The following is a 22441-nucleotide window of genomic DNA, read 5'->3' as shown; positions in this document are numbered from 1 at the left end:
GTTCGAGTCATCATGAGTACAGATAGTCAATTAATTCTCTTTTTTTTAAAAAAAAATAGGTCATGTGAGACCATATATTTGAGGTTCAAATTCTATCAATGTATTATTCTATATCAATTATTTTAAATATGGACATATGTTATTTGAAAACTATGGATCCCCAAACAAAAAAAAACGCGGTTCTAATCTTTAATCTCATAGATTTATGCATAACATAGTGTTCCTTATAAAATAAAAATCACCAACTATATCGTCCTTATTGTAATTTTACAAAAACAAGTTTTAAAACCTTTCAATTTTGGATTTTGGGGGCATGACTTAGTGAAATTTTTTTATTACAGAAATCGAATGTTTGATCATTTTATGAAAGTACACTTTCATAATAGAACAAGCGACACATGGTTTTTTTAGTTGTTTTTATCTTTGAAAAGAAAGTGACACAATGTTTATTGTCAACGTATAACCAAAACTCAAAGCGCATAACCAACCAAATGTTGCATTCTGGCCGGATAAATGTGAAATTTATTTTTCTTTAATTGAAACATTATTGATTTGGTGTGGTGATATATTCAGATTTGAAATACAGCCACACGTTAATATACGCACCTCAAACGATATCTAGCCAGAAAGAATATTTTTGTAAATTTTAATAAAAGGTATAATAACAATTTAATAATTTTATTCAATGTCAAATTTCTTTCGCATATGGTGCGTGGGCCCCGATCCGACGCAGCTCCTAGGTGGTATGATCGGAAACGACAAAAACTTGTGGGGTCTTTCTTAGAATGTTATTCTTTGTTTCGAGTTTTTTTTCCCAGTATTTTTTTATTCCTATTTCTCCTTTATTATAGTTTACCAATGGGTTTTCTTGAAATTATGGCCGTAACTAGATTGATTATGAGTTTTAATTAACTAGTGAGATTTTTTTAAGATGGTTAAATTGCATTTATCATATTTGCAGTTGTAATTGTATTGATTGAAAAAGCGAATATAAATCAAGACTTGGGATAATAAAAAGGAAGTAGTGTAAAGAATATATCTAAACTTATACACCGGTATAAATTTATTTTTGACCTCAATTGGAATTATTGGATGTCTAGTGCATCTCATATCCAACGGATAAACTACATGAGACCATAAATAAATTCAAATCTCATATAAACAAAATAATTACTTTTAATTTATTCACAACAAATAAACCCTCTTTCTCATTTTAATTGGTTCACAACAATAACAAACAAAATGAGTTCATTTATTCACAAAAAATAAGTTCATTTTCCCATTTAGTCAATTCATAAAAATATGTTATTTTCATATGTAATAACTACTCCGTTAGTAACTAAATTATCTTAGAATGTCTTACCTCATGCTCCATATCAACTTATGACCATTTTAATTACACGATATCTATCGACTAACATACTAACAGATATGACAATTTTTTCACTTTTTTAGAAAATTGATAATAATTAGTTAAAGTGAAGAGAAAGTAAATAAAAGAGAGAATAATGTAGTTAAAAGTTTGATCTATATTATTTTCTCTTATTTTCATCTCTCTCCACTTTAACTACTCTCCCAATAAAAGTCACATTTGGTGTGGGCACGCATTTTTAAAAATATAAAGAATAGTGGGTTCGAAAGTTAGTAGAATATGGGGTTCACTTTTTAATATTTATTTTATAATAAACGTGAGTGAAATGAGTTAGTAGAAGATGAGATCTACTTACCATTTTTTATGGTAAAAGTCAAGTGCGACTCTTACTGTGGGACGAACCGAAATAGTAAAATATGACTCTTATTATGGGACGAAGGAAGTATCATTTTTTAAAAATGGGTGCAAAAAAGAAATGTGACATCTGTTATGGGACGAATGGAGTACTACTTACTACTCCACTTTCTTAAATTACAATATATTTTTACTAATAGTACTCACTCCGTCCCTGAAAATTTGTCACTTATTTCCATCTTCGTTCGTCCCTAAAAAAATTTCACCTTTCACTTTTATCATGTTCGGTAGTAGACCTAATATTCTACTAACTTATTCTCACTCATATATTATTATAAAATTAATACTCCCTCAGTCCCATAGAAATAGGTCGTTTGTTATTAGCACGAGTTTTAATGCATAATGGGTAAAGTAGGAGAAAATGAGAAAAAGTAATTGAAATTGTGTAGTGGATAGTGGGGCCCATAAATAAAAGGTAAAAGAGAAAGAGAAAAAAGTTGCAAAAAATGGATATGGACTATTTGCAATGTTTTAAAAACAGGACCGGCAAGCGAACCGGCGAAGCTACTGATTCACGGTTCAACTGGTCGGACCAGTTCAACCACTGGTTGGACCGTTTTACTGTAGCATATATAATTATACATATATATATATATATATATATATATTTATAATAAAGATATGGTTGAATTTTGATCAAAATATATATTTATAACATTATAATCTAGTGAATTACATAATGTTATTAAACTTAGTTGATAATAAGTATAATGAAATTTTAATAAATTATTAATATATACTTAAAATATTAAAACTTATATATAATTATACATATACATATGTCAATATTAAGATTTAATGAATGATAAAATATTAGTATTAAAATTTAGTAAATAACTTACATATAGAAAATTAGAATAAATTAGTTGGTATAAAAAATAATTCAGAGTATTACTAATTAATTACTGAAAAAGTATTAAATATTAAATAAATGACATTTTATTATTAAGTATAATTAAGGTTGTTCATATTTCAAACCAATTAAAGTGGTATAGTGGCAAAGGAGCTGGCCAGCGGTTCACGGTCCGACCTGCCGGCTCACCCGGTTCAAAATGGCTCAATGTGTCGACGGTTTTATATGGTGAACCGGATCGGATTAGGCACCGGTTTGCGGCCGAACCGGTCCGACCGGCCGGTCGGTCCGATCCGGTTTTCAAAACACTAACTATTTGTATGGAACAGACGAAAAAAGAAATACTCCATCCGTCCCTGAAATTTTGTCACATATTTCCTTTTTCGTCCGTCCCTAAAAATTTGTCACCTTTCACTTTTACCATTTTTGGTAGTGGACCCTACATTCCACTAACTCATTCACACTCACATTTTATTATAAAACTAATATATAAAAGTAGGACCCACATGCCACCAACTTTTTCAACCCACTTTCTATTACATTTATTAAAACCCGTGCCGAGTCAAATGGTGACGAATTTTGGGGGACGGATGGAGTATATCATATTTCTATGGAACAGAAAGAATATAATAAAGTAAGATTGAAATACTCAATTTCTATTATATTATTAAAACATGTGTCATATCATGGTGATAAAATATTAGGAGCGGACCTAAGAGCATAAATAACGCGGCTGGCCGGGCCGCAATTCGCGAGTCCCGGCCCGTTCCGCGCGTTAGACGGAGGCAAGCCGCGGCTCAGGCCGGTCCCGGGGCCGCATTCCCGGCCTGGAGCCCGTCCCGCTGCCCGGCCTGGGACGGCGTTAATCGCGCGTCGTGCCGCACCGGCGAGTCCCGGCCCAGCGTTACACGAGTCTCGAGCCGGGCCGCAACGCCAATATATTTTTTTTTATTTTTTTTGATTTTGTGTCTATAAATACGAGCAATCCATTTGTGCATCAATTTTACGTGCATTCCATTTCAATCTCTATTATACACTTTGAATCGGCATCAATGAATTGGTTCAACAGCGATGAACGTGAGATGGAGGAGTTCGTTAACTCGAACAATTGGTACATACCGGGGTCGCAACCATCGCAGCCGACGCCTAGTCCGGGAGTCGGTAGCAACGTCGACATAACCTCGCCGGTCAACACGGAAGAGTTTGAATTCAGTGATATGGAGCCCGCTCAAGAGCGGGGCAAGGAGAAGGTCGGCGAGGAGGATGGGCCGAAGAAGTACACTCCGCATGAGACAATGTGGCTTTCGAGGAACTACATCGACGTGGCCGAGGATCCTATCATCGGCAACCAGTAGACTGGCAAGGCTTTCTGGGAGCGGATTGCTCAGAAGTATAACGTTGGTCGTCCTAAAGGGTCGATCGAGCGTAGCTACGTGAAGCTGCGCAAGCATTGGGGCCGGGTCCAGGCGGATATGAGCAAGTGGAACGGAAAGTGGGCCAACGTAGTTCGGATGTGGCCGAGCGGGCACAGCGAGGCGGACCTCGTCGAGAAGACGAAGGATGCGTTCTTCACTGACGGGAAGAAGGCCTTCAAGTACTACGAGGTTTGAAAGCTTGTCGAGAAGAGCCCGAAGTTCACCAGCGGTGCCGAGCCGGCGGCAACTGGGGCGGCGAAGAGAACCAAAGTTTCCGCCTCCGGAAACTACTCTTCGAGCGAAGGAGGTCCGGCAATCGACCTCAACGTGACGGACGACGACGTCTTCCTCTCATCTCCTAGCATTCAGAGCCGCCAGATGGGAACAAAGGCGGCCAAGAGGAAAGCAAAGGGGAAGGCAACTGCGAGCAACTTCGCTATGGCGCCGACCAATCCGTCTCTGGATAAGATGTCCGACACTTTGGCGGAGATGAATATTACATGGCGGATGAGCCAGCTGACGGAGTTGACATCGAGGGATACATTGAAGATGTCGGACGAGGAGTTCGAGTTGCACCGTGAGATGATTGCCTACTTTCGCGCCCAAATGAAGAAGTAGTAGTCGTGGCCCGGGTTTCTTGTATTTTAAATTTGCTTCGTCTAGTAATGTAATGTTAATTTCTAATGAACAATGCATTTTCCCGGTTTTAATTGTTCAATGAATTGCGTTTACGAGTTAAATATGTTTAAGTTGTGAATAGTGTCATTTATTAGTTGCGGCCCGAGTTGCGGCGTGCAGGGTTAGAGGCTTTTGGGGCCGGGTTGCAACTGTAGATGAATGATGAAGTGGAGGGGACTTGGGACCGGAACCGGGGACGGGGTTATTAATGCCCTAATAATTTAAGCGTTGTACATTCTTGGAGTGAAAGTAATTTTTGACCATTCGTACAGCTAGTACATGTACGTTTGTACGTTAATGTATAAAACTCTCGAAGCAAAGAAAATCGTCATCATTGGAGCGAAAAGAAACTGTCCCACACACTAAGTGGAGTAATAATTAAACTAAATGTAGGATTATGACTCAGAAGTTATCTCTTCCTCTCTCCACAATTTGTATGACAAATGTTTCCATCATATTGTAAAGAGTGAATTAATTTTGTTAGCTGATGCAATGCACTCCTGCCACAGGATCCCCACCCCCTTGGATATGGGAAAAAAAGCAACCTGCTTTCCTTTTGTTAATGAATTATTGATATTGACTCTCCTGCACCACAGTCCACGGTTCCAGATTAATCACACCATTCCCACGTCGTGGAGCATTCCCATTGGCTAGTGACATATACCTCGTAGTCCGCGTATCACCTGATCTACACTCCTCTCGAGTCCTTGGCCTCTCCTTTCCTATAAAACGCCACATGCCCACATCGTGTTGCTTCCCCAACAGCCTATCATCAATTGAATCAATCCACCACCGTCGCAATCTCCTCCGCCATCGTAGAGATGAGCTCAGCTGCAGCATACTACTACACCGGATGCGAACACGACTACGAGCCGCACTTCCTCGATTCCTGCTCCCTCTGCGGCCGATCGCTCTGCCAAAACAACGACATCTTCATGTACAGGTAAAATTAGGTCACTATACTTTGAAATCGAAGAGAATTGGAGCTCAATTGATTAGCGGAGTTTCTAATTTGCTGATTTTTGCAGAGGGAACACGCCGTTCTGTAGCCAGGAGTGCAGGCAAGAACAGATAGAGATGGATGAGGCGATGGAGAAGAAGAAATGGAGGAGGTCTTCTTCCTCCAAGAGATCGAGCGATGCGAGACAGAGCTCCGACGAATCCGACATGAATAAAGCTGTACGGACGGGAACAGTGGCTGTGGCCTGAGATTAAACTTGATTCCAAATAATTAAGTATACAGGAGTATTTGAGAAGAAATTACTGATAACTTCATCGATGAAAGAGAGAGAGAGATGGGTGCAGAAGAAGTCCGTACCGACAATTTTGAATTTTCCTTATAGTTATATTTTTCCTTTCTTTTTCTTCTCTGAGAATTTGGTGTATATTTCATGAGGTATAAATCTTGGTTATTTGACTAGTATGTTCTGATGGCTCATTTTCAATCATCTGTTTTTTTTTTACTTACCTTTATTTTTGCTATGAATTTCTGGAAAGCCTTTTTTGAGATACAAATTTAATTGGAGTTTTGAGTAACAAAACAAAGTTCACAGTAGAATCATAGAATATATGAATTCTGATGCTTTTTCTCTGCATTGATTTCATGAAAGCAGGCTAAAGCGCGTAGAATTTTGGGCCGCCTTTATATGCAAGGGCATTTCATTTATTAAGCTTTTTCTTCTAATTTTCGCATACATTTAATTAGAATATGTATTATTCAATTATAAACAATTAATTAAACATACTATGAAGTTGGAAAATTAATATAAATGAAGAATTGAAAAAGTAGAATCCTAATTAAAATTTTGTAGTATAATCCTGATTCAAAATTTGTTATCAACCGAGACCCACTATTCCACAGTTTCTCATTAGAAACCACCTTAAAAAATTTATATGTTTTTTTTTTAATTTTTTACCTTCTCTAACTTCACTTTCCAAATTTTGGGTTATTGGTAACTTAAAGGAAAAAAGCACCATGACGTAATGTGTGATCGAGTTATAAGTTGAAATAGTACAATATTTTTAGTAGCGTCGGTGTTAAGAGCATCCCATCGCCACTCTCCGGGACGGAGGCGTCCGTGCCAGCGGCGCGACACAATCCCGTCCACTGATGTGCTCGCGCTAACGGCACGACTCTGCTCGATAATAAGAGCACGTCCGTGCCGCTCAGCATGACGACGTAGCAACGTGCGATTGGCCATTGTAATTTCTTTTTTTTTTAAATCGAAAATAATACCAAAAATTTAAAATAAAATCTGATTCCCAAAAAATATAGTCGTTTATTACCGTTTTTTTGAATTTTTTTTAAAAAAATTTAATCATGTAATTTTCATTTTTAATTTTTAGGATTTGAATTATGTAATTTTTAATTTTTTAGTAATTTGTAATAGTATTCGTGGTATTTTTAATGCATTCCAATATTGTGGAAATGTTTTTATTTAAATTGAATAATAGAATGGTGGGACCCTTGAGCATGTCCTTGCGGAAGAGCATGAATGTGAGTATTGTGCTCTTGGGGAAAAGCAGAGAATAAAAAATGAATAAAAGTGGGTCCGGACCCACTTCCATGCTCTTGCCTAAGAGCATGGATGGGGATGCTCTAATAAACAAATTCGGAAAATGTGATGGTCGTAATTGAAGTCTCGTGTCATTTCTACAACTTCAAATTCCATGAAATCTCAGTATATTATTTTGCATTTTTTTTAGATAAGGCTAATTATTTTTTTTATCATAAACTGTTGAATTTCATTATTAAGTAGAGTACAAAACATTTTTACAAGTTGGATTAATATACTTACATTTTTTAGAATTCGGGTTGTTTTTATTAATAGCTACGAAATTCATGCCATAAATCTATCTCACTATCAAAAAATTATTAAGGACATTTTTTAATGCAATTAAGAATGTTAATTTATATTTTAAAATATACTACGCTTTAAAAAGCGTCTTTATTATTAGTATCTCAATTAAAATTAGAGGACGTAAATGAAAATCTCCTAAAAAATAAAAGATTAAGTAAATTTATCTTTCATTTAGGAACGCATCTTTTGCGTCCTAAATTATTGTTATTTTAAAAAAAATTCCAATGCAAGTAACTGCGTCTCATTTTGTAGTTCTAAAAAATACTGTATAAGTTTTTTGCAGTATCTTCCCCGATGACTTCAACCAGAAAAACAAAAGAAAAGAAAGACAATTGAAAAAGTGGATTTGTTCTGATTAATCTCCGCCACATATAATCAAATAGAGTGGAACTGTCAAAGTTTGGCATGTTGGTTTTGTTCAGTCAATTTCAAACTGATTCGAGTCTATACAAACAATTCAATAATATAAACTTTATACGCATCAATCATCATTATGATTTTACTTTCGTTAACTAATTCTGTAGAATAACATAAATAATTTGTAAAACTCATTATAGCTCATATATCGCTAAAAAGGTAAAATAATTATTCGAATAATCCAAGCGTTTTAATCGCGCGGGACAAGTCTGTCAAGCTTAATATTTAAAGGGAAATTGGTCCCTAAAATCATGAACTTTGCACGAATTCTATTTTTTTCCGTAAACTTTCAATTACTACCATAAATCATGAACATTCATATCTGTTTGGTATTTCCCCGACCCGCCCCGAATTCTATTTTTCCGGTAACTTTATGCCAGCGTGTACAATCGGAAAATCCACGTGGACCCTATTGAAACGGCGTCGTTCCACCTCCAAATCTTTAATTGAAACCTTCTTTTTTTATTTCACAGCATCGTTTGTTTCTCACCTCACGCAAATTTTCATTCTCTGAATCTGCAATTAACTCTCAATTGCAGCTTTTATCAGGGATCTTCATCGATTTGGACTCCATTCGGGTAATCCGACTGCACACTTGAATAGGTTTCAATTTTTGTGAATTTCTTGTTCTTTTCTTGGAATTAATTTTCAAAATCAAAACCTTTGCTTTCTTCAAATCAACAATGGGGGCTGCTCAGATTGTGTTCCCTGATTTGTGAAAAAAAAACGACGGAAATTGAAAAAAAAAATGAAATCAGGGACCCACCTCATCGACCACAAGCTGAAATAGATAACTAAAATTGTTGTTGCTTTTTTCTTTTACCAATAATCCCAGAATCTTTGAAGAAATTCCCTAAAATGCGTTCCTAAAGAGAACAAGGTTTTGTGTTTTGATTTTTGCAGCGTAGCGTCAGGTGTGTGTTTCTAATTGAATTCTTTGTGTTTTTTAAATAAATTTGTTTTGTTTTCTTTGTTTTTAGAGTTGTATTTTGATAAATAAAAGTAGTATTGTTTTTAATATTTCAAATAGATATGCCAACATGACAAGCCACTTATAACAATTCTCCCAAATATGATTCAAAATGCCACATAAGCTAGCCGGATTTTACTCTTGACATGCCGTGGGAAATACCAAACTGATATGAAAGTTTATGATTCAGGGTACTAATTTAAAAGTTCATGAAAAAAAAACAGAATTTATGCAAAGTTCATGATATTAGAGACTAATTTCCCATATTTAAAATGTAATTTTGAGTGTTATTGCATAAGATTGTGGCGTTGCATCAATAGTGTTAATAGCTCAAAATAATATAAAATAATCAAAGAAACTAGTTGATTTTTACTTAAGATAAATAGTTGTTTTATATTTGGCCTCATTTTACAACTCCCAATTTACATTTTGACCACATTTCAAACGTGCTCACCAAAAAAAAATTCTATATATTTTCCAAAAGTCCTTATCTCGACATCACACGGAAAAATTTTCATATTGAATGTAAATAATAGCACAAGTCGATTCAAATGCAATGAAACCAAATTTCTTTTGAAAGATTATATGCGTTCTCTATTACGTGACGCATTTAATGGCTTGGGCCCATTTATTTTTTTAGAGGGGTTTTAATTAGCCATTTCAAATTAGAAGTAAGTAGTATATTAAATTCAACATTAAAGAAGTAGATTTAGTAATGTTAAAATTCTAATATCTTGTCTCACGTCGGCTTGGTGATGATCATATCTCTTCTATATAAGTGTGTGGATAACCCTCCCCCTTATGAGGTCTTTTAAGGGGTTAGTGGTTCATTTCTAATATGATATCAGAGCGGGCCCAAGTCGATGATGAAGTTTATTTTCTTTATCTCTTCTCTTGCCTACCCACGTGATGGAAGTGCGATGTGTCATTCCGGCCCACACATGAGGGGGCGTGTTAAAATTCTAATATCTTGTCCTACATCGGCTTGGTGATGATCATATCTCTTCTATATAAGTGTGGATAATCCTCCCTCTTATGAGGCCTTTTAAGGGGTGAGTGACTCATTTCTAATATGTAAGTTGTGTAAAAAGCCTGATGAAAAGACAATCCGACAGGTCAACTGGATGAAAACATACCAAATGTCAAAATAAATAAAATCGGAAATTTACTGTTAGAGCATATTGCCGAAAATAGGTAAAATGTTGAAGCCTGCAAGCAATCCAAAAATACGAGAGAATATAGCAATGGTATTTAAAAACAAATACTACTACTGATAAAATCCATCATCGACTTAAGCCCGCTCTGATACCATATTAAAAATGGGTCACTCACCCCTTAAAAGGCCTTTTAAAAGGTGAGTGACTCATTTCTAATATGGTATCAGAGCGGGCCCAAGTTTCTGATGAATTTTATCTCTTTATCTCTTCTCTTGCCTACCCACGTGATGGAAGTCTGATGTGTCATTCCGACCCACAAGTGATGGGGCGTGTTAAAAATTCTTAATATCTTGTCCCACGTCGACTTGGTAACGATCCTAGCTCACCTATAAAAGTATGAATAACCCTCCCCCTTATAAGGCATTTTTAAGGGGTGAGTGACCCATTTCTAATATGGTATCAGAGCGGGCCCAAGTCGATAATGGTTTTCTCTTTATCTCTTATCTACCTCACGAGTGGAAGACCGATGTCATTTACGGCCCACATCAATGATGATTCTCTTATCTTATATAAGTGTGGATAACTCTTCCCTTATAAGGCCTTTTAAGGGGTGAGTGACCCATTTTTAATACTATTTAAATCTTGTGATAAAGATAACTAATAGATTTTAGTGAAAGAAGTGTTGAATTGGGTGGGTTGTAGTGTACACCACATGAATTTTATTATAATATTGAAAAAGTAAAAATAATAGTGGTTGGATTATATTAATGAAAAAATAGATCCCTTTATTAGAGAGTAAAACTTATTATTAATAGGTAGAGACTAATTTAATGAAATTATCAAAATGGAAAAAATAAGATTATATTTTGTGGATGATTATACTTATTTTTACAATTACTTACGTTTAGACGATTTGCCAAATGTAGAAAGTAAGAACAATGCGTGGACTATGCTTTAAAAAGACAAGTTGCCACATGATTAATGGGAATAATTCGAACGTAAAACTTAAATTAAATCAAATTATAGGACTTTGAATTAAGTAATTAAAAGTAAGTAGAGTTCATTAAACATTGGTGAAATGGATGTAGTGAGGTATGTAAATCCGTTGGAATGGCAGTATAGCCGGAGAAAAACAAAATAAAACGTAAAATCAATAGGAACGGAAAATAATACAGTAAATATTATTATGAACTACATTTTCTCAAGTTTATTAAAAACTAGTATAACTAATTTTAGTAAAATTCAGATTAGTGATAGAGACTTAATATAACAATTTCAATAAAAATTTAATAATTTTAAAGACATTGTAAAAAATAAAATAAAATAAAAAAATTGATAGTGAATTTGAAGTCGACTAGCCATGCACATAATTTCTGAATTGTAGTCGGAATTAACAAAAAAATTATCAAAGTATTGAACTAACTCTTAATTAATTCATATAATTTCTGCCTTGTATTCGGAATGAAAAACTAAATCAAATTATAGAACTCTTAATTAATTAAAAGTAAGTAGTAGTAGTAGTATTAAATCGAACAATAAAGAAATGGATTTAGTCAAATGTGTAGTAAAGAAAAATCTGACAGTATATCCGATGGAAAGACAATTTATAATAAAATTTGGTTTTTAATAACAATTTATAATAAATTTTGAATAATTTTAAAAACATTATAAAAGTAAATACAAAAATTACTTTGGGGTGTAGCCCCTACAAAATTAAAGACGGTAGCCTGAATCGCCGAGTGATGTAAATCTAATGTAAACAAATGCTAATATTCAATAAAAAAGAAAAAAAGGGATTGTAGTGCAATTTTTATGATTCTGCATTTATTTGCAGAGAATCCTCCCATGGCAGTTCATGTCCATCACAAAAACTGCAATAGGCTTCTTTATCTTTTGCTTATTCTGCCAGAGGGCCAAAAATTAATTAAGTATCAGATAACAAATTTGGGTAAATGAAAAAGTATTTTTCTTTTCACAAAATGAAATTCTTAGAACTTCCTCAAATTGAAGGTTGACACTTGACACTAATTAACAAGGGTGAAAGAAAAAAATGATGATTTACTTTTCTTTATTAACCAACCGCGCTATATTAGTGTGACATGTTTGGTTTTGTATCAGAATAGTCAGGTGATGATGGTAGATTATTACTACTAATGATTTATAGCAATAAGTATTAAATTTTATAAAGTTAGCAGGATTTCAAATCCTTTAAAAATATACTACGAGTACTATGTATAATACATTAAAATAAACAAGGAGATAGATTAAAAGAATAAGAATACACACCTGCAAGGTATATATCGTCAATTAATTTTACACAATATAATACTCCCTCCGTCCCATGCTACTCGCACTTTTCATTTTAGGCCGTAAAATTGGGATTGATTTTTTTGTGTAATTAAAAAAGAATTTTAGGTGTAATGAGACATCACTTAATAAAAGAGCTCTTAACTTAAACTAACATATTAATTAAATGCATTAATTCTAACTTAAATTATAAATAGTGTAAGAACTTTGTGACGAGCCGAAAAGCAAACGTGCGAGTAGCACGGGACGGAGGGAGTATTAAAATTAGTTCGATGTGTTCATATCTCTATAACTCTAAATTAATACTAGTACTAATTAATTTAGTCTTCAAATTGTTGTATCTGAAATAATAAACATAATACTCCGTATAAAATTTAAATCAATCGTCAGATTTGATTCGTTGCATTTATTGCCAAATTAATTCACATTTGTTCTATTCATTGCTGTACATATAGAGAATTTTGGAGGTTTGCCTAAAACAGTAGACTGATAATTTAATAAGGATAAAAAATTAGAAGCAATCTCTATTTGTGGAAAATACTGCTAACACAGGCTACAAAAACTTTATTGCTGCCCAACATTTCAACTTGCCCAAATTTCGTAAATTTTTATTTTACATTTTCTTTTTAAATCTTATTAGATGGCATTAATTTTTTATACTTTTTATAGAAAAACATTCTTAGTCTAATTAATAGATTGACTCTTTAAGGATACAAATTAATTAAACCATAAAAATTGTTAATGAGGCTTAACTAGAATAACAAAATTATTGTAAGATTTTTTAACTAAATAGAGTGTCATACTCTTGAGTTGAAATGTGTAGTTGTCTACTATAAAAATGTAGATTGCTAAAATAATAGGGCTATTACGCATATTTGTAGTTTTATTAGTAATAATGGACAAATTAAGAGAAAAAAAATATCCGGTTTGTCTTATCCCATAACTTTAAAAATCAGATGAAAAAATTATAAAATTTGAATTCGTTAGTAATCATCACATGACAAAAATCTAGTTGCCCCGGTGTAATTTATTATTGATGTTCCTAACCAATGTTGTTTTTTTTATAAGTTGACGTCATTGTTTAAGTCAACATCGGTGATGTCCTCATATGCTTTTTTTACTATTATATCAAATACAAATTCACGAAAAGTGCTCGTTGTGAGATATTACGAATAAATCAAAATTTTATTTTTATGGTAATTTTTAAATTGCATAATTGACTATAAATTGATTTAATTATGTGAGTTTTCTTACTATGAGTCCTTAATAAAGTAATTTTTTTTAAATGTATATATGTTCATAGCTTCTAAAAATATAAGGTGATATGATTGATGAATCCGTTTAGAGTTTGATTAGAGTAGGTTTAGAACCTATAAATCTAAAAAGTTTATCCTTTAAAGTGGCTACAATTGTTACTTGAGTTGATTAGATCTCTAGTAGAGTAGTGTCGAATGAATACTCACATGTTTCTTTACATATTAACTCAATTTTATTTTCTACCACTATCATTTTAGGAATATACTCTACACAATATTTTTTTTCACCGGAATGCCTTTATCGTTTGATATTAATATAAAAAGAAGAAGAAAAAATAACTTCATGCAATTCTTTCCAATATGGAATGAGTAAAAAAATTCAAGCTACAAGTCTCGAGCTATACAAAGGGTACTATTTTTTTTGTCTTATCTATGATTTAATCATATGACTATTGAAGTATAGTCCATACATCCCCATAGTACATATTCATTTTTGCAACGTTACAGTCATTTTCTTTTTTAATAAAATACTTATAGCACAATATTACGCTTATTTACTTCTATACTTTATGTTTATAACAATAAATAGAGAGTACTTTACAATCTACACATATTAATTAATATGAAGCAGATAAACCCAAAATCTAACAGCCGAAAACTATTTCCTTTCTTGTTTTTATTTTTATACAATTGCAATAAATATTTTGGTAGCCAAAAATCAAAATGGCAAAGATCCACATGTCAGCTGCATTTCAGAGCTGGCGCATTAATGAATTTTAACCTTGTAAACAAAACGAATAAAGTAAAAACGATGGAATATGTTAGATAAATTATTTTTCACGATTAATTATCGAAAATATGTTCCGACACCAGGATTGAAATATCTCCACTTGCATAAATTTAGGAGTATTTTTTTTCAAGTGTTTAACCATGGGATGCTTGTAATAAACGACTCTGTCTATTTCATTTGGTTTTATACGCCAAATTCCCATTCTCAAAATTCAAAAACTGACATTTACCTCTTTAGTTGCAAAAATTACCAAAAACCATCATTATTTATTTGTGAAACAGAATGGTGTAATAGTCCCCTATTAAAGAAATTTAAGACAAAAATAGAGTTTCATCACTGCTTCTTCTCTAGTAGCGTGTTGGAGATTGGAGTAACGTGAAAATTTTAAAGAGAATACAAATATAACAATTCACAACATCACAAATTTAGTGTTTTGTTAGCTCTCTCTCTCTCTCTCTCAAAAAGGCAAGTTTCAGGAGCTCCGGCGAATTCTCCAGTTCCGGCCGTCATCGCCGCTGCATTCCGGTGGTATCTCTCTCTCTCTTTCTCCATGCAAAACTCCTTCTAAAAAAATAAATTAAATTAAATCCTACTTTTATTTTCTCTTATTTTGTGAAAAACATGTTCATTTTCAGCCCATACTCAAAAAAGCATGGGTGATGATAGCAGCAGATCTTCGTCAGGTATTTCTTTATTCTTCGTCAGGTATTTCTTTATTCTTCCCTCTCTCTTCAAATCTCTTTCTCTATGTGTGTGTGTGTGTGTGAGAGAGAGAGAGAGAGAGAGAGAGAGAGAGAGAGAGAGAGAGAGAGAGAGAGAGAGAGAGAGAGAGAGAGAGAGAGAGAGAGAATCTGTTTAAGTGCATGGTGTCTTGTTTTTCTCAGTTACCTTTTCTTTCACTAACATAGCAAGTTTGTTCATAGTCTTATTTGTACAAAATTATTTGAATAAATAATTTTTGCCAAATTTTAATGACATACAAAAAAAATTCAATGACCGGATTTCATTACACGCTACACTATTTATTTGCTTTTTCACTTGTTACATTCCATTGCAAGCCAATGTTCATGAATATACAAAAATGTAAAAAAAATTGGGTTAGTCGATCAAATATCTCGTGATGTCTCTTAATACTTTTTTTGCAAGGATATAGTACTAGATTAGGAGGAATGATTACATAAATATTTTACTTTTTGTTGTTTTTTCAAAAATAAAATTAGTGTGTGAATTAATTAAACAATCAATGTTGACGAGCTCCAACGGTTGTCTAACAGATTTAGAATCCGAAGAAATTAATGGAGGAATCGAGAGAATTAGACTTGCTGCTCCTCAACTTCGGAAAAAGGTAAGCCTTCGTATTTCTTCGAAAATGTATGTGTGTGTGTGTGTATAGAAGGTGATCGTGCATAAAGATTTGATTTTTATTTCAAATAAAATAATAGTAGTATGTTTTCTCTTACTGAATTGGATTCCTTTATAATATGCAGACTTGTGAAGAAGCTAAGGAGGCATTCTTCCATGGTATTCCTGGGAGAAGGAGATCCAACAGAGATGCGTGCATAGGGGTGAATCCTTCGAGCTCGGCTAGCACAACAAAGAGGAAGACACAAGAGATGCCAACTCCAAGTGTTGGAGGCCAAACAAAAACACCAGGTACTTTGATAAAGATGTACTATCATATAGGAGTATAAAACTTTTAATGGTTAATTGTTTGTTTATAAGATTAAAAAAAAAGTTGTATAAGCTCATGTTGATTCATTAGTATTTACTTCCATATATATGCAGGCTTTTCTTGGCAAAAACCATTTGCATCTGTGGTAATATCCCGTGAGGATGTCAGCCATCGAAGAGTTCGTGTTGAAGAAGGTTAAGTATTAGTATATGGAATCCATTTTTATCTGCTTGCTAGTTCTAAAATCTGGCTTATTTTTACCTAATAGTAGTCCTTGCATTTGGAAATTTGAAACTATAAGCCTTGGCGTAGTATTGGTATGCAGCACACATTAGCAATCAGAATGAACAATTTGTTGACTATGTTTTGCAAAATACTAGTGAATATGTTAAACATTAGCTTAGCCATAGCCAGCCGTGTAACTTAGCTGTTTCTCAGATTTCTCTAAAATTTCAGATATTGCGGTTATCGATAAAGCTGAATTCATTAGTCGGAAATCATTTTCATCGACAAAGATAAGGTCCTCCGGCAAGGGAAGTTTGAAGGGAGGTTCTTCGTCACACAAGCCGATCTCCATTATCCTACTAGGTGATTATTTTTCAAACTTTTTCTTGGTCTTATCTTTCAGTTTTTCAGTTTCTAGCATAGCCATGATCCTCTTGATGCTTAATTAAAACCACATTAAGGTTTGTGAAATATGAAAAGTAAAGCTTCTTGATGTGTTGTTTGATTTAAAGTACATTAGTACAGTTGCAGAAACTCATATGTTAAGATTCTGATCTTTTCGTCATGGTCAGCGAGTGACAGCGATGAAGATATGATGGCTGAGGATATTGAGATCCCGACATTTGATGAAACCAAACTCGGCTCTGCTGCTCGTTTAAGCAAGAATGTTGGCGGGGCCAGTGCAAGAAAAGACGCAGTTTCTGCTCATCATTCTATGATCTTCACTCCTAGAGACTATTTCACTGATTTTGACACATTAGCAGATGACTCGACTACATTGGCGGATAAAGGTGACAAAGTCATCGCTTTTTTTTTCTGTCTAGTAATGTCTAATTTATTACATCTTTGTGTTTTTTTTCAGCCAACAACAATGTAGGTAGGAGTTTCAGGGAGATTACAAGTAAGAGAAATATCGAAGGTCTGCTTAAGAAAAGCAAATCTCCATATTTACAAGCTGATGGGACTGGATCATCTGCACAAAAGGGTATGAATAAATTTGTGGCTTTTCCTGCAAACAGCTATTGTTTTAAAATTTAAATACTACTCCTATAATGGAAACTTGATGTTTTCTTTCTGTAGTGAACAGAGATGAAGATAGGAATTATGAAGAGTTTGGAATTGAGAAAATAAGTGAATCAGATTTTAAGAAGAGGAAAATACTTTCAAAGAATGGATCCTCAACCAGGAAGCAACAAGATGAAGGTATTGCTACCACTTCTACAAAGAATGTCAGAAGAGAGAGTGAAAAGATACCATCTTTTCTCAACAATGACGGAAACAAGAGAAAAGATTCTGACTCATCATTGAAGCGACGAGGTGATGCATGCAATCATAATGTTGTTGATGTTGATGATGTGCATGAAAGCTCGTATGAATTTCTTTGCTCTTCCTCAAGCTCTGAGTCCAGCAGTGATGATGTAAAGAAGAGGAAAGATCCTGACTCATCGTTGAAGAGAAGAGTTGAAGCATGTAATCATAATGTTGATGATGATTACGTGGATAAATGCTCAGATGAATCTCTTTGCTCTTCCTTGAGCCCTGAGTCTGACAGTGATGATGTTAGTACATCTATGCAAGACTCTGAAGACAGGGCATATGATCCAGAGCAGGAGATGAGTATTGGTATTGCAAATCAGACTAAACGAAAGACGGGGAGAAGCAAGAAGGCATCTTCACCACCTACTGGTAGTGATTCTGGCAGTTCTCTTGATGCAGATGTTGAAGTGGGGAACTCTGATGGCAACATAGAGTGGTTGAACCCGCCTCATGATGCAAGCAAAGTCCTAGAAGAAAATGAAGAATTGGATGAACTTTTTCACTACAAAACTGATGCAGAAGAGGGATTGAACAACGAGACATGCTCTAAGCAACCCAACAATGAAAAGGGCCAGTCACAGGAATGGACAACGGGGCCAAAAGAGGTGGCTCCTACCACCGACTCAAAATATGGCTCTGATCATTATGATGATGATGAGGAGGAGGAGGAGGAAAGAACTGAAGCAACCAGTTCAGATTTTCTTGCCCGTGCTAAGGCTACGACAGAGAGCTTGGCTCTGGAAACGAAAGTGCCATCTGGCCCAAAGGTGGCATCTCTTCCCTCAGACTTAGAAGATGTCTGTGATCATTGTTGTGGTGCTAAGGGAATAACTGAAGACTCACATGTCCAGGCTAAGAAAAAGACCCCGGACATGGCTAGGGAAACGAAAGTGCCATCTGGGCCAAAGGAGGCAGCACTTCCCTCACACTTAAGAGATGGCTATGATCATAGTCGTGATGGTGCTAAGGAAAGAATCAAAGACTCACATGTTCGGGCTAAGAAAAAGACCTCAGGCATGGCTAGGGAAACGAAAGTGCCATCTGGGCCAAAGGAGGCAGCACTTCCCTCACACTTGAGAGATGGCTATGATCATGATCATGGTGGTGCTAAGAAAAGAAGTGAAGACTCACATGCTCGGGCTAAGAAAAAGACCCCGGGCATGGCTAGGGAAACGAAAGTGCCATCTGGGCCAAAGGAGGCAGCTCTTCCCTCACGCTTAAGAGATGGCTATGATCATAGTCATGATGGTGCTAAGGAAAAAATCGAAGACTCACATGTTCCGGCTAAGAAAAAGACCCCGGACATGGCTAAAGAAAAGGAGGCTACTCCTAGTTCCCAGTCAAAAGACGAAGCAGGACTGGCTTCAGATTCACAAATGCGTGCTGGCATAGCTAGTGAAAAGGTCCGCAGCAGACCAAAGAAGGCAGCTACCCCCTCCCACTCAGAAGAAACTGATGAGGAAAAAACTGAAACAGGTTCACGTGATAATTCTTGGACTGAGGCCGTACCCATGGCTAAGGAAACTGAGGTGCCGAGGGAAGGAAAGAAATCATATCCAAAAGGAGTAAACGGTAATGAAGTGATTATTTTTGTGTTTATCTCATTGATGGACTAAACAGAATAACAGAACAAGCAAGAAGATAATATATTACTAAAATAAATCAGTAGATCAAAATGAGTTGAATGCTCTTCTTTCACTTCTCTGGTCAACATTGTAATGGATGAATTTTTGCTAATACTAAAATTGTTTTGCTTTCAGAGTTATGCCGCATGCTTGCAAATGCTGTATTGGGAAGTGGACAACTTCCTACAGAAAAGGAAATATATGAAGAAGCTATGCAGGGACTCGCACCACCTACTCCAGATACTCTTCCACTGAAGTTCAGATTTGAAGATGAGGTACCAAAACCGGTGGAGAAAACGGAGTATGAAAAGGAGACTGACAACTTATTTTACGATCTAGACTGTTGTTGGGCTTTGGATGAAGTGCAACCCCTTGACTACCCCAAGGTTAGTCTATCTTGAGCATTACTTGCTGAAAATTGGATCTCTATTTTAAGTCAGTGAAAGAATAACATAATTTAACCATAATTGAGGGATCCATTTCAAGATTCAAAAATAGTTGTAGTGTAGAACTGAGTTCCTTCACTATTCTAATACCTGACTTTATTAAGTTGATTGTGGTTGAGATATCTGGAAATTAATCTATATCTTACATATACTTTTTATTTTGAATCGGATAGAGTATGACTTAACTTTATTTTTATGGGTTGCAGGATAACTTAGAAAATGAAAACCCTCCTCGTGAAGAAACACAACACGAAAGATGTTCTAAAGGGGAACATGACTTGGTCTTAGAAGATGATGAAGGATTAGTATGTAAATTTTGCCGTTTTCAGGCCCTTGGACCGAAGGATATCATGCCTGAATGGGTTAGTATTTGCTCAGATACCTTTCTTATTTAACAAAATTTGACCAATATCTCTTATCTCCTGCTATTGCCACTAAAATTTATCTGAATTCTGATTTATAAATCTCCCTCAGCTGGACTTGTGTTTAAATCGCAGTTGATTATGTTTACGCAATTGAGTTTCTTACTATTCACCTTATTGCAGGTGGAAAGACCTTACAGGGACTCGGAAAGAAAACAAAGGCATGAAACAGAAGATCTTTTCGAGTTTGATGATCTTCATATATCAACCAATGATGCTGATGCTGCTGGAAGCAGTAGTAAAGCTACTGGTACAGTATGGAACATCAAACCAGGTGTAAGAGATAGTATGTACGAGCACCAGCGTGAAGGCTTTGAGTTCATGTGGAAAAACCTGGCAGGAAGCATCGATCTTGATAAACTGAAGAGCACCAAGCAAGCTGGAGTGGGTGGATGCATCATTTCCCATGCTCCGGGGACTGGGAAGACGCGTTTGACTATGGTCTTCATCGAAACATACTTCAAACAGTTCCCAGGCTGCAGGCCATTGATCATTAGCCCAGCCAGCACTCTCCTCAACTGGGAAGAAGAGTTCGAGAAATGGAATGTCGAGTTCCCCTTCCATAACTTGAGCAATACTGAATTCTCTGGTAAGGAGAGCAAGGCTCTTGTTGGACGTATATCTCAAAAGAAAAGGAATAATAAAGTTACGCGTATGATCAAGATATTGAGCTGGAGCATGGTAGGGGGCATTCTAGGAATCAGCTACAGCTTGTTTGAGAAGCTAGCCGGAGAGGCAACAGAGAACAAGTTATTTCGGAGAATACTGTTGGAGGTGCCTGGATTGGTTGTTCTTGATGAAGGGCACACGCCTCGAAATTCTAGGAGCAACATTTGGAATGCTCTCCTCAAGCTTAAAACTGAGAAGAGGATCATTCTTTCTGGAACTCCTTTCCAGAACAATTTTAGCGAACTCTTCAACACACTCCGTATAGTAAGGCCAGCAGTTGCAGATGTGTTAGCACAAGAGAAGATGTTTGCTGAAGCGGCCGTGCCAAAGAGAACGTCTTGGAGCAGTAGAAATAAAAATAAGAGGGAGCATGCACAGTCTTCTTTGATTTCACAACGTGCTTTGCAGCATCTAAAAGGTTGCATGTCGCCATTCGTTAATCTACACACAGGCACCATCCTCAAGCAGAGCCTGCCCGGTTTGAGAGACTGTGTTATCCTTCTCAAACCCCCAGCACTGCAGAAGAGTGTGATTGAGACAATAGAGGACTCCAGCAACTTCAAGTATGAACATGAGGTTAGTATGCTATCCGTGCACCCATATCTGTTGATGAACTGTAAAACAACAGAAAGTCGGAAGACTGGGATTGACATGGCTGCAGTTGAGGCTTCCAAGCTTAATCCCCAAGAAGGCATCAAGACCAAGTTTCTCATGGAGCTAATTCGCCTCTGTATGGCTGTGAACGAGAAAGTACTCGTATTCAGCCAGTATCTTCACCCTCTTATGCTTATAAAGGAGCAGTTGAAAGAAATGTTCAAATGGGCTGAAGACAAGGAGATTCTTACTATGCAAGGGAAGCAACCACAAAAAGAGCGGCAGATCTTGATTAATCTGTTCAATAATTCGGAAAATGAATCCAAGATCATGCTTGCATCGACCAAGTGCTGTGCAGAGGGGATAAGCTTGGTTGGGGCCTCAAGGGTGGTATTGTTGGATGTAGTCTGGAACCCCTCGGTTGAAAGGCAGGCGATATGCCGTGCTTATAGGATCGGACAGAAGAAGTTCGTCCACACCTACCATCTTATGACTTCCGGGACAAAAGAGGATGACAAATACTGCAGGCAAGCTGAGAAGGAGCGTTTATCTGAGCTGGTCTTCTCATCTTCAAAAACCAACCAACAGAAACAGGCATCTTTAGCTATTGAGGACAGGATTCTAGAGGCTATGGTTGCTCATGAGGGTCTTAAAGATATGTTTGAAAAGATCATCAACCAGCCCAAAGAGACCAACCTAATTGAAACATTTGGTCTCACAAATTGAGCCAACCTACCATTGTCTAGTTTCTTATTGTTTCAAGCCACTCTATTAAAGCTCTCTTCCAACTGTCTAGTTTTCAGATTCTTGCTGCAGCTTAACACATGCATATCTTCATCAGTGGACCATTAATAATTGCATTTTTTCAACTGTTCATGTTTGTGTTTCTGTATCTAGCCACTATTGATTCATAATCCAGATAATGATTATTTCATTTCATTGATAATTAAAAAACAGAGCTCGAGTATGTTTTCCTGAGCA

The 22441-nt window shown here is 35.7% G+C and overlaps 2 protein-coding genes across 3 annotated transcripts; both read left to right on the top strand.

Moving 5' to 3' along the window:
- Positions 1-5450: 5450 nt before the first annotated feature.
- On the top strand, positions 5451-6155 carry LOC121807083 (FCS-Like Zinc finger 3-like). Its single transcript, XM_042207282.1, has 2 exons — positions 5451-5675; positions 5761-6155. The coding sequence occupies exons 1-2, from the start codon at positions 5554-5556 to the stop codon at positions 5939-5941; spliced, it is 303 nt and encodes a 100-aa protein (XP_042063216.1). The 5' UTR covers positions 5451-5553; the 3' UTR covers positions 5942-6155.
- An 8658-nt stretch (positions 6156-14813) lies between these two features.
- LOC121808652 (SNF2 domain-containing protein CLASSY 3-like) lies at positions 14814-22340 on the top strand. Of its 2 annotated transcripts, XM_042209241.1 has the most exons (12): positions 14814-15018; positions 15126-15195; positions 15765-15835; positions 15978-16143; positions 16276-16356; positions 16619-16750; positions 16960-17178; positions 17250-17372; positions 17468-19276; positions 19465-19715; positions 19982-20137; positions 20321-22340. In XM_042209241.1, the coding sequence occupies exons 2-12, from the start codon at positions 15150-15152 to the stop codon at positions 22184-22186; spliced, it is 4920 nt and encodes a 1639-aa protein (XP_042065175.1). In that variant the 5' UTR covers positions 14814-15018; positions 15126-15149; the 3' UTR covers positions 22187-22340. The 2 variants fall into 2 exon arrangements, with proteins under 2 accessions (XP_042065175.1, XP_042065176.1); XM_042209242.1 differs by lacking the exons at positions 14814-15018; positions 15126-15195 and adding an exon at positions 15518-15587.
- Positions 22341-22441: the final 101 nt, after the last annotated feature.

This window comes from Salvia splendens, chromosome 6 (assembly GCF_004379255.2).
Source record: "Salvia splendens isolate huo1 chromosome 6, SspV2, whole genome shotgun sequence".
Taxonomy (NCBI): Eukaryota; Viridiplantae; Streptophyta; class Magnoliopsida; order Lamiales; family Lamiaceae; genus Salvia; species Salvia splendens.
The sequence above is the reverse complement of the archived record's forward strand: the minus strand, read 5'-3'. Positions and strand labels throughout refer to the sequence as shown.